Genomic DNA, 13332 nt, shown 5'->3' with positions numbered 1-13332 from the left:
TTTGTACGTCCCTTAAATGAAGATTTATTGTCTGCCTAAAAATGGGTTAATTCTAAAATAAATATTGTAAATACCGCCATAAATTTTTTCTTATGTTTTGCTTATGTTTTACAGATTTATCTGTAAGACACTAAAAACTAAAAAAAAGAAAAATGGTTCACTTTAAAATCAAGTCAACTTTTCTTCAAAGCCATAGCGACTGAATAAATTCTTCATGTATTAAATTAAGCGCGCTTGAGAGCTTTATTAAGTTTTAGTGTGACTTTGTAGAACATATGCATGCTTAGCGTTGTAAGTGGTGGAAGCTGTCACATAACTATTAGTCCTAAATGGTAATCTAAAAATCAATATAACAATTGAAGTGCTTTCTTATACATATTTGTGAAGACATCCATAAAATAAGGTAAACATTATTACAAATTTTAAGTAAAATGCATAATTCTCAACGCTTAAAACTTAGTCAACGTTATAATAAATGCATAAATTAAACATAACGAAATTTCTAGAAGTGGAACGATAATTTTCTTGAAATTGTTGTATTTGATGTAATGAACGCTATTTTATTATATATACTTAATTGTGCGTTATGGGAGCGTTGCTAATATTCGAAATCTTAAATTAAATCTGTATAGGGTTTCTGTTAAAAATTTTCCAAGATTTTATTATTGTGAAATACATGTGCCGAGTTCTTTTGCATTGTTTTTGGTATCAACTACAAAAATGTTCAGATTCATGAAAGAGGCATGACAAACTGTAAAAATAACTGTAGCCTTTGTAGAACAAGGGAATAGGCATAGAAAGGAAACCCTCTTAAAGAACTCCTAATGATCTCATGTGTATATTGCCTCAATAGTTATAACAACAGTTTTTGCACAGCTATATAGAAAGCAAGTTAAATCAAGATAGGAAATATGCTAGAACGGTGCCACTTTTCCCAAAACGTATTAAGGCCTTTGCATTTTTTACACTCTTATTAATATAGGAATAAATAAATACTTAGACGAATGTAACTTCGTTACATACAATTTTTCCAAGTGCAGTACCAAATAGGAAAATAATGAATCAAGAAACCGTTAACCCTTTCGGGTATGAACAATCGGGAAGCTATGAATATATTCAGCGTGAAGGGATGACGGCAATATCTTCAACTGCGGGTAACGTTTTGCAACAACCACTAGGAACGGAAGCCCGTCCACGAGTTGATATCGATGCCTCAGGAGAAGTAGATCCAACGATGTAACTTTAAATATTTGTAATTGCAGATCGTATTTATATTGTATTACTATCTTATCAGGTATCCAGAGCCGAAAGAAGGAACGAAAAAAATTAGAGGTCATGCCGATGTCTTAGAAATGTTTTGCGGAACGACCGAGAAGGAACTTATTCCAGTGAAGAGTTTTTATTTTTTTTTCTATGCAGCTTTCGGATCTTTATTTCCCTTAATGGGAGTATATTTTAAGCAAATGGGAATGAATCCTGGACAGTGTGGAATATTAATTGGAATGAGGCCATTTGTGGAGTTTTTATCAGCGCCATTTTGGGGTTCTTACGCGGATAGGCAAGTATACTGCGTCATACACAAACCCTTGTAAATTGTTAAGTTTCACTGGTTAGGTGTCGTCAGGGAAAAAGGCTATTGTTAGCGTCACTGTCCTGCTGGATACTCTTCACCATACCATTAAGCTTCATCAAACCAGAAGCAGTAAAATGCATTGAAAGAAATCATTCAGATTATATTTTGACATACGCTAGAGCAAAAAGAGACGTTAACTATTTTTCGCCTATTTCTGTACCTTTAAACCTAAGACCGGAAGTGGAGTCCATTGATTTTATAGAAAGTTGCCACAGCAGGTGAGCATAATTCTAAATAAAAATTTTAAATAACTCATTTAATGGTAACATCAGACGAAAACGTTCCTTGTTTCCACGCATCGATGCTGGTATATCGCCAATTCATATAAATTTTGTGAGCAATTATGACGATAAGCAACATGGTGACTATGTGAGTCCTATATTTTCAAGCATGGTGTATAGAACTCCGGTACGTTTTCGATTACAATGTACAATATATATAAACCTTTGGCGTATTAATATGTATACTTATTTTTCAAATTTGTTTTTGTACAGGATATACAGAAAGCTTTTTTTCTTCTGCTACTGGTTATTTTAATTGGCGAGTTTTTCAGTGCGCCGGCGATAACATTAGCTGACTCAGCCGTCATCACCCTTTTGGGTGAGGATGCCGACAAATATGGACACCAACGAATGTTTGGATCCTTCGGTTGGGGGATATCAATGTTTTTCGTCGGTATTGTGTTAGATCATTCGACTTCATTTTCCCATCACCCTTGCGGTGCTGGTCATATGGAAAAGAATTATAATGTTTGTTTTGGAATTTTTTCAATTTTGATGACCTGTGCTATTATATCGGCATCAAAAATAACATTTAAGTATGACCCAGTTGGAGTTGATCCAGAATCATCAGAAGACATCATAGATCCAAACACAAAGGCTGAAGAAGAGTCTATGAATCAATTAGCTACCCAATTAAATTTGCCCTCACTGGTAGTTGGATCAGCTTCAGCAACTGCCAGGAGTACAAAGTCGTTATCTAATACACAGCCTAACATAGGTGCGGAATCGAAAATGTTCGCTCAAACTACAAAAGAAATGCCTGAATGGATGACGGTATTAACACATTTTAAGGATCTTAAAACTTGCGCCTTCTTATTCGTTGCTTGGTTTATGGGCTTCGGAATTGGATTAATATTTACCTTTTTGTTCTGGCACTTGCAAGATTATGGAGGTACCCCAACGCTTTTCGGAGTTGCTTCTGTAATCAATCATGTTTCAGAAATATTTGCATATTTCTTCAGTTTCCGATTAATCACACAAATTGGACATGTAAAAGTCTTATGTTTGGGTCTTATTGGAAATGTGATACGATTTCTGTATATATCTTATTTAAGAAACCCATGGATGGTTTTACCTTTCGAGCTTATGCAAGGAATAACACATGCTGCTGTATGGGCTGCGTCATGCTCATACATTGCTCATATTACCCCAAAGCAATTAAGAGCCTCAGCTCAAGGTGTTTTACAAGGCATTCATCACGGCTTGGGTCGAGGATGTGGTGCTATAATAGGAGGTATGTTCGTGACATATTATGGAACAACAGCAACATTTCGTTGGTACGGTGTAAGTTGCCTGTTCGTGCTGGGTTTCTTCGTGTTTGTTAACTTTTACCGAAAAGAGCAAGGATTTATTTCTGATATACCTGCTACAGAGGATCCCCACCAGGTAAGGAAAACTTTTATAATTGTAATTTTTCATTCCATATACCAGCAACATAGAAACTGACACCATCGCAAAATTAAAACTTAACTGTATTCAATTGCAATTTTAATTTTAAACTACCCAGACCACGTTTTTTAAGTTGAAATTGACCACCGCCTTACGCAGATTGATTAGCTTTGCTAATTGCGAAGGAACCGCTTAATACCACAAAGGCGAATAAAGCCGATTTACTCCTGTTTGTTAGCTCTTGTTAATGATTTACTGGCACACTTACGAATTTTAAAAACAATTCTTTACTTTATTCACTTTACTTCCTTTAGGTAAAATTACAACTTTGGTGTACTTATAAAATCATTGGCATGTTAAAGTTCGATAATATACACGTGTACGTACACCTTAGAAATTATTAACGTAATTAAATTTCAGTCGAGAAGAGTGTACTTTGCTATTATTGCGCGAAATCGCGTTCGACGGCCATAGAAAAAGTCTTAAAAGAAGAAACTTCGTTAAGTCTGAAATTCTGACTGGAATTGAGGCGGCGCAGCACTGTCCAGAGGATTTAGTAACAGACTAGAACAACGACATGCTGCTAATGTCATCTTTAAGCATCCATTGAGAATAATGAAAGTCTACACTTCAAAGGCAAGAGATACTAGACGCAGGCGTTGTCTGGAATGCAATCATCACGATTGCTTCATTCGAGCGGCTGCTCTTAAAATTTCTTTTTGATTCTGTCATGCATGTGCGGCATATGTATAATATTTGTAAATTTGCTTCCTTTTGCAAGAAAAGTAGAATAACTACACTCTTACCTAAAGGAAACTACTTATGACGGTTACAGCTTACGTTGAAAGCATTTCATTGGCTTTAAGCCAAAGTTTTGCGGTAGATAACACTTTCATTCGATTAGTTCAATCTGTTCTGAAAAATTTAATTTAGCGTCTACATGCACTATAAGTTTGATTTTTATCTCGTGGCGATATAGTTTTCAGGTTCGCCTTTGGATAATTTGAATCTGCTTTTATCTGAAACTTTTGTTCTATAACAATTTGTACGTTCGTCGTATTCAACTATAGGGAATATACAGACATATGTACAGACTTGCAGTATTCGCGATCACTTTTCAGTATAGAACATCTCTCTAACGTTTAGCCTTATTGCAGCTGAAAGCGATGTGGTGTCTTTTTTTGATTGAAGAATTGAAATTCTAGATTTATGTAATAGTTTGAAGGTGTTTCAGTCATGCTTAGCACACGTAATACCCTTTGAAGTGAGCTATATCAACCATTTATCGACTTTTAAACTAATAAAAGAAGTTGCGTTTGCAAGGTATTGCAAAGGCCACATTGAAGACATAGCCTGCTTGTAGCTCTTAATTTAAATGTTATTACTAAGAATTTTAGCAGCCACATCACTTAGTATTCCATGTGATTAACCTAAGTAAAGCATTGCTTATATTTTGAAAAATTGTCAATAAAAATTGCTCTATTATTCTTCAAAATATTTACCTTTATTGTTTGTACCCTCTTATGTACCACTTGTTATACCTTTCCGCTCTGCTTGCGTCAATGACTGCTTCTTCTTAGACCCCCGAACAAAAAGAAGTAATTAAATGCTGAATCGAGACGGCACCGATAGGTGTTTAGTGTTTAAACAGTTAGTTAGAATGGTTGCGTGAGAGCGTTCGTCGTCTTGATGAAGAATGTTCGCGAGTGCTTGTTATTCTTACTTCACATAAGTTTTTCAGTTCTGCTTCGAACAAAAATAATTTATGCTGGATTTGGTATATCTTTAAAAAACAATCAGCTTACTTCCCGTCTTATACGCGTAGACCTACGAGTGACTTGTTACAGTCATGTATACGTTTCTTGAAGCATCGCCACGAGCATTTGTTTGGGAGGAAATAACATCGAGGACGGATTGCAAATTACGCTTGCATCAATTTAGATCAAAGTTGGGACTAAAAATGAAAAGATCGTCGGCATAGCCCAGGAGTTAAATGTTTTCAGCAAGGGAACTGAACATTTTGTTAATACATAAATTAAAGCAAAGAGGACTCAATATATATCCCTGAGATTTCCTTTGCACAACAACATTATCATTGTTAATTAACATGTTTCTATAGAGAAATAGGTTATATAATAAATTACAGAATTTGGTAGGGAGATTCAAAGAGAGTAGAATAGAATTTAAGTTGTTAGAATAGAATTTAAGATGAATCAAACGCTGGAGCTATGATTAGAAAGATAATGTGGTTCTTAGCAAACGCTGAATTTATTGCTGACTGCAAAGTGACAATGACGTTTTGGGCAGCTCTGCCACGTCTAAAATCAATTTGAAGATTGCTGAGGATATATTTGGACTCGGGATACCATTCTAAAGGCGTCTATAACACTTTTCCGAAAAATTTTGTAAGATTGGAATATAAGACAATACATGTGTAGGAATTAAGATTGACTGGCGAGTTATTACAATGTCCTTTTCTTTCTCTTCTAACTCCTGAGTAGCTCATACTCGAATTTCTGATCTACCTTTGCCTTTTAGTTTTCGCGTAGGCCTACGGAGTCACTATTTCGGTAGCGTTCACAGTATTACCTGTTTCTAGATACTTATCTAATTGTTATGGTCTATTGAATGCGAGGCCAGTCCGGCCTGATCGCTCAGTAGGGGATAGTTTGATATCATTTGTTTGTTAAGTCCACTGATGGTGGCGCTAGCCCGCCTGCTTGGCCTCTCTTTAATTTAGTACCATCTGCTACTTTTATTCGTGCCTGATGCGCTATTCTCCGGTATTTTCTTTCATCTTCGTCCGTTCTGATTCTAATTCCTTGCCACCAGCTTCCGGCTTCTATCCAAACAGTTTCAGAAAGTTCGGGAAAAGTAGTAGAAGATGATGAAAATTATTTTGACTAATGTATATTATATCCATTATCCACACTCTCAACAAATGTCTTTTTCGAGTGAAAAGAAAGCTAGATGAATGAATACGGAATATTGACACAAATGTATGCATGTTAAAATCAAACTGCTATAGTATACAAACGAAAAACAGACAACTTATAACTATCTTCAACTACGTGAATTATCAGTGTACTACGTTGCCTTTGCCTACGGGAAAGGCAAGAATTGTGTTTAAAGCGTTGTTTAAATTGTGTTATCATGTCGGGGACACCAAAATGTTATGTATAACTCAAGATTTTTTGCACTAATTTTTTTTTCGTGAAAAACAGTATGAAATTATTATTTGCAAAACCGAAAAACCGAAGTGAAGAAGAAATGAAGTTTATTTTATTTTACAAACCAAACGATAATACAATAGGTATTTGTTTTGGAATTGAATAACAAAACAAAAGGGCATACTGAATACTGATACATATGTGCACTTATACATTAGAAATGAATGATACCCTTGTTTAGATTTAATTTGTTTTTTTTTTTTTCATTTTAATTTCACCTTTACTTTTTTCAAATTTTTGACATTGCAGTTGTGTTCGGTGTCCTTACTGGCTTTTACAAAGTTATTTAAGAAAAAAAAACATATAGTTAACTAGTTTTGTCTTGTTAGATTTCTAAAATTGGTAACAGAATTCCTTTCCTTTTATGCTGGACAATATTGTCCGGAAATACACTCGTATCTTTTAGTTGTCTCTAATGTTTTCCTCTTTTTTTTGATACCCATCACCGAAGGATGAGGGTGAAAGCACACGTCTGGTCAGACTGAAAGCTAAAGCCAGAAGAAAGACACAACGGGCATCGGACATCGGCAATATCTTCGTCGAATCGGTGATGTTGCCAACCGATTATTTGATCAAATGTATAAGTTAGAATGAGACCAAACGTATCTGTCTCATCCATCAGAGTTGTATTTAATTGTACTTAGCCTGCTCCTAAAATACGTGCCGTAGGCTGAACCTACAGTGAGGGACGAAAATAACATCAAACTTTGGTCCACAGAAGCTGTCGAAAACCAACGTTTTCCCCCTTGAGCTGTCTTACCGTATCGCTGCGAGTCCCAAGTTTTTACCGAAGGCAGCAACCTATAAATTTTTTAAGGATATAACCTGAACATCGTGAGATTTCCTCTAAAAATTTTTTTAAAACAGAAAATGGTCTCTGATATAATTTTTTATTGATTCTTCGAATCAATGACATTATTTTATTATTGTAAAGTTGCAAGCAAAACTGCAAGGCAGCTCGCTGAAGATTCAAGAGTCGAGTAGTACAGCAAGTTCGAGGAAAACACATTCAGATTTTTACTTTGAGAAAATATTTGTTTTATTTGTACATTTTGCCTAATCAACGATGCTTGTGTCACGCGGCTGATTTAACGTCCTTCAATACACCTAGTGACAATATTTGGAATTTTTTCATTTCTAATTACCTTTTGTGCTTGCTAAACCATATAGAACGTAACTCGGCTGTACGACTGCATTTGGAAGATCGATTTGCTGAATCCTTTAAAAACTCTTTCCCCCAATATCATCTTTGAATGTAATTTTTAAGTGGTTAAAACAGTTACAGCTTACAATAAAAAATCGCCGACTGATATGCAAAAAAATTAAAACTTTAGTTATACAGTTTTCACATTGAAGTGAAGTAAATTTCTTTAGAGATCTGTTTTTCGAAATGTTTTCACTAGAGTTACAATTAGTATTGACTATTGTCATTTTATATAAGATCATCATTTTAAATAACAGTTATTGTTTTAAAAAGTATTGTTATTCTTTACGATTTGTAGGTTGCTGAGGAAACTTCACATTTAGCTCCACATGGTGTTCCCAGTAATCCTATTCCTCGCGCACTGTCAAACACACGCCTAAATGAAATTAATCCTAATGGATCTTCAGGCAACAGTTATGGAACTTATCAAACCGTAGGCGGCAATTTAGATATTCCAGGCGGTAATCCTTTTATGCAATAAAATCAAATCAATTGAAATTGTATAAATTAATGGTTAATGCTTTGTTAAGTTATTTTCAATAGCTTTAAGATGTATTCATAACTTATATAACATAAGTTTATCTCACCAGAGTATGTTTATTACATAAATATAAACTTGACTAACCTGACTGTATACTTATGTCCATGCATGTAAACTTATATTACAACGCTACTTAAAGCAACACACTTTAATAGATTTAATAATATAAATTTGTTACTGTGCACTTACATTATAATATATAATACTGTTTACGAATTTTAATTAAATTAGCTTATTCAAAGCAAATACTTTATATTGAGTAAAGATAAAGGAAGGTCTGATTCCATGACTCTGAAAAACGCAAATATCGGCATTTGGACGTTGTCTCCCTTTCAAACCATTGATATCTTCTTCGAACCCACAGACAGCCTTCGAATACAATAAGACGTCTTTGCAATGGCTTCGGAAAATTAACTTCATTTATTTGCCAACGAAAAGAAAAGGAAACTATTGCACAAAAGTTTATGTTGCTTCAAAATAAGTAAATCACGAGGAAGTTCATAACTAAAACATATACTTTACTACGAGAGGAGGAAAGAAAAAAACCATCAGGTGTTAGTACTCGGTCTGGCTGTTCGACCGTGATGTCAGCGCTTTCAATCCTAACTATGAAGTTTGCGTCTAACTATGATCGTAGTTGGCTTGTTTATCCGTATCTCTGCGTTTGACTGCTGTTGAACAAAAAGATCGCTGTTTTAATCGGGCGCTACTTTTATAGCTCCCGACAGCTTTATTAACAGCCCATCACTGCGTTTTGTTTACAGTAAATGTGTATGTATTAATGGCACGTTAGCCTAGCTTAACCAACATCGTGTATTCTTAACCACTCACTATCTTTACTATCAAACTGTGATTGCTAATCCAACTTACTTGGTGCTTCTCTATATCGTTGCCACCAATTTTAATATCAAAAAATATATGATGGTACATAGTTAAAAGTAACTTTATATTTATGTATGTACCAAAATATGTATATGTTTGACATAGTTTTTGTTTATAAAAGCCGTTAGTTTATTTGATGTTAGACAATGTTAGGTAAGTATGGTTCAGCATATAATATAATTGTGAGTAAACTAAAGTGTTTGGGAGCAGTGGTATATAAAGTAGGCATGTCGGTTTAAAAATGTACATGGCAATTATATACGTCTAAATATATATGTGTTATATTCAGCTGTGTGAACATAAGATTGAAAAAAGAAAAGAACTAAATTTTCATAGTCTATACTGTTGAGTGTGCGTATCTGATTCTTTTTTATTTTCGTATAATAAAAGTGAAAATTTATATTTTGTACCTGAAGCAGATATCTGTATTTTTGATGAAGACTAAATTAACAACAGCAATTAACGGATAGATGGACGAACGGAGGTTCGGTCCTAATCAGCAATGTTTGGACTTTATAGGGTGTTGGAAGCGTTTCCAAGCACAATTCTAGTGCGGGCAGGATCTGTTCAAAACCAGTAATACGGTGCAAAACAAGCCAAAAAAGATCTATAACCAAATATTCTGTAAAGTAGATTGATTTTGTACAAGAAAAACAAAGGCAGATCCCTTTTCAAGTGTACTAAAACTTGGGCTGAAAAGAACCTGCTTCACCCAGCAGGTCATGCCATTGATATGTATGCGTAGTTAAACTATTCGATTGAAATTTGCAAAAAAGCCAACAACGATTTTTCTTTCTGGAAAAATGTGTTAGTTACCGACGAAACCAAATGTAATATTTTTGGGTTGGATGGTAAAGCTATTATTTGGAAAATACATAATGAGGAAGTTAGTTTGAAAAATCTGAGAGTAACTGCAAAATTCGGAAGTGGATCAGTGCTGATCTGGGCCCATTTCCGCAGCTGGTCGGGAGTCGAGACACTGGATCAAAATGTACATTTAAGTATACTAAAGCACAATTTTTAAAAATGTGTCGATAAATTGAATAGTAATGATGACTTGTACTTTCATCGGGACAATGATCCGAAACACAAAGCCTACGAAGTGCGAACGTGGCTGCTATAGAACGCCCCCCATGCGCGCAAACACTACCTGATGAGCCCAAACATAACTCTAATAGAAAATTTTGGGATTATCCCAACAAAAAGGTTCAGGAGAACACGGTTTCCAACAAAGTAGAGTTAAAAACGCTCTTAAAGCAAGATTGGCAAAAAATGCCAACTCACTGTGGCAAAGCATTTGTCGAATTCGTCCCAAACAAGCTTAAAATGATTATAAATAAGTAAGAAAGTCTCACTTGCCTCGCATACCCAATGATATGCTCCTCGCATTCTATTCCCCAAGTTCTTTTATTTGATATCCATATCGCAGATATTATTAAGAAAAAATTATTCGCAGTGGCTACCATATTCATTTTAAAATTAAGCCATTTTTAGGCAGATAATACATTGTAACGAATTTCGTTTTTCTATTATATAGGACTTGTACCACTAGATCGTGGATATTCTTTTCAAGAGAAATAAATTTCAAAATTCTTTTATTTACAATTACATCCTTTAACAGTAGTACTATTCGCAATTTATTTTGGCAGTACTCTCGACTCAAATGTTCTTGTCCGGCTAGTTCCGCAAATAGTAGTAGTTTATATACATTTTTACCAGCATATTACTATTACCTAGTTTCATGGTTTCATTTTTAATGCGTTAACCTGCTTTTCCTGCTTAGCCTTTCAGCTTGTTTCTCTCTTTTTTTGATTTACCACTTTCTTCACAGCTGTGAATCCATGCTGCTACTGATTTACGGCATCCTACCGATTAGAATCTCGGTTTAATCTCCTTCACGATTTTCATAACGCCAAAGTGCTCTCCGTTGGGACCTTTAATATGTTATTCTATGATTTCTTTGGACTTGGCTCTTGGGATCACCAACAATCTTCTTTTGTGTGAATCGTTCTTACTGTACCGTATCCGCCATACATATCCATTTTTGAAAGCTAGGATCTCCCACTGGACCCAATATGCTTTTGCTATGGGGCTTTCCTTGTCGATTTGTTCACTGTCAACACCTTTCTTAGCGGCAATTATTAACGTAAGATCGTCGTCGGCGAGTGGCGCATTTCGTACGTCATCCGTCGATAACTTTACGTTTGCCTCTACTTCGATCCAACAGACAAAGATATTTTCTTTAGCATTCTGTTCTTCAGGCATGCGTCCTTCGCGATCTTTTTTACTTTCTTAAGTCATTACGGTCTCCCGAAATAAGCGGGTTTTAGGATTTCCGTAACAATATCGTTAATGAGGGGTGTATAAAACAATTTTGAACATTCTGCCCTGTTTGCCATTTAAGCATAAAACCTCAAAGATGTGAAAAAAATACAATTTAATTATTCGTAACTTTTTGTGGGAACGGCCGATTGCGTAAATGCCGACGTAACGAGGAAAATTTAAGCCTTAATAGTTTCCGATGACAAGCGTTTAACTTTAATGATTTCCGATTAACAAGCCAAAATCCAAAAATTTAAAAAAAAAAAGCGGAGTTGTGTTCAGTTTACGCTCCACTGCGTACTACTGATCTAACCAATGAGTACACCCCCATTATACAGTGGTGGGTATAAAAACAAGGGCCTACATAAAAAATGTCAATTTATGAGATAAAATTACTAAAAAAAACAAAAATTCGTCGTGTTTTAACTAAAAAATTCCAGCTTTGTTTCCTTTTTGATAGTTTAATATATATGCAATGAAAAATAAAATAACAACAATTTTAGTATTATTTCTCTTTCGCTATATTCGCCAATAAAATTTACTTACTACAATGTCCCATTTTGGCTTAGGAGTAGCTGTATATATTCAGTGGCTACCGGAAGCTTCCTTCTGTATACTCACCATAGAGTATATTTCGATATCATTATACAATATCTCTGGGGCTGGGGTAGCTCGACGGCCCAGAAAAACACAAGAAATGTGTAACCATTTGTTATTTACGAAATTCAGCACTTTATTTTATTACTATCAAAACACCACCGACTCTCGCGGGAGTCCAGACTCGACCAAGTCTCAAATATCTTTGCCTCACTAAACTATCCTACCCTGTTCTTAATCTATTCTTATTCTACTCCTATTCTATTCTTATTCCACTCTTAATCTATTCCTATTCTATATTCTATTCTTATTCTATCCCTACTCCCTTATTCTATTCTTCTCAGAGACGAAGAACTCGTGAGGCCAAAACGAGGGACGATTTTGGCTTTTCATAGATTCTCCGTTCTTCGGGGGGAAGAAGAAATTGGTGATAAGCCACTCCGGTGTTGGCCGGTCGGTGACGGCTTCGGTTTGGCGCGGCTGTTTGCTGCTGCTGCTGCTGCGAATGTTACTGCGTTCGCAGCTTTTGCGTCGAGATATGGTCGCAGATATGGTCGTTCTTGCAGTTGTTCTTGGTGTTGGATTCGTATGGGGCTGCCGCTACGGCCATTGTTTAGCATTGTTACAGAAAGTGCAATGCGATAGTTATTGATTGATTCGATGTTGATGATTTTTGTTGTGGCTGTGCTGCTGTTGTTCCGTTGGTAGGGGACTACTTGGTCGTGGATGTGATTGTTGTTGTGTTGAATTTCTGGCGAGCTTGTTGCGGCAGTGGCTTCGGTAACCATCTTGTGGAAACGGCGAGTGCTTCCTGTGCCGTTGATGTTGTTGAGGTAAATGCTGATGATGTTATTGTGACGCCACTGTTATAAGCGATGTGCTGCCTGGTTGGAGTTTCTTGATGGTGTTGTTTATGTAAATATTGGTGATGTTGTTGTGACGCCATTAATATGATCGTTGTGCTGCTCGGTTGGCGTTTGTCGTTGATATTTCTGCTGTTTGTGTGGGTGCTTAGCGCGTCTAGGTGCGGCGAAGGCTGTCCTGTTTAGCTGCTCACTCCCCTCGGTGGCTGCCGGTGATGACGTACAGCTGTTCATCGATCAGCGCAGTCTGCCGGCCGGTGTCTCTGTACGTTGGAATTCTGCGAATATCTGGTTGATCAGTCCGGCCGCATTGAGACGGACTACTTTCGGCGGATCCGTGGTTCGGTGGCCAGGTGGTGACTGGATCAGGTCAGCACTTGAAACCAATTA

General features: G+C 36.1%; 1 protein-coding gene across 1 annotated transcript; it reads left to right on the top strand.

The window, feature by feature from the left end:
• Positions 1–272: 272 nt before the first annotated feature.
• On the top strand, positions 273–9101 carry LOC119642510 (major facilitator superfamily domain-containing protein 6). Its single transcript, XM_038041651.1, has 7 exons — positions 273–403; positions 983–1236; positions 1295–1558; positions 1615–1851; positions 1906–2041; positions 2128–3300; positions 8036–9101. The coding sequence occupies exons 2-7, from the start codon at positions 1058–1060 to the stop codon at positions 8216–8218; spliced, it is 2172 nt and encodes a 723-aa protein (XP_037897579.1). The 5' UTR covers positions 273–403; positions 983–1057; the 3' UTR covers positions 8219–9101.
• Positions 9102–13332: the final 4231 nt, after the last annotated feature.

This window comes from Glossina fuscipes, unplaced genomic scaffold, assembly GCF_014805625.2.
Source record: "Glossina fuscipes isolate IAEA_lab_2018 unplaced genomic scaffold, Yale_Gfus_2 224, whole genome shotgun sequence".
Taxonomy (NCBI): Eukaryota; Metazoa; Arthropoda; class Insecta; order Diptera; family Glossinidae; genus Glossina; species Glossina fuscipes.
This window is presented reverse-complemented; position numbering and strand designations above follow the sequence as displayed.

Bases quoted from the DNA above. Each gene is read 5' to 3' on its own strand.
- LOC119642510 (XM_038041651.1), top strand. From the start codon at position 1,058: ATGAATCAAGAAACCGTTAACCCTTTCGGGTATGAACAATCGGGAAGC. The intron at 1,237-1,294 runs GTAACTTTAAAT...CTATCTTATCAG, and splicing joins GGAGAAGTAGATCCAACGAT to GTATCCAGAGCCGAAAGAAG. The intron at 1,559-1,614 runs GCAAGTATACTG...TTCACTGGTTAG, and splicing joins TGGGGTTCTTACGCGGATAG to GTGTCGTCAGGGAAAAAGGC.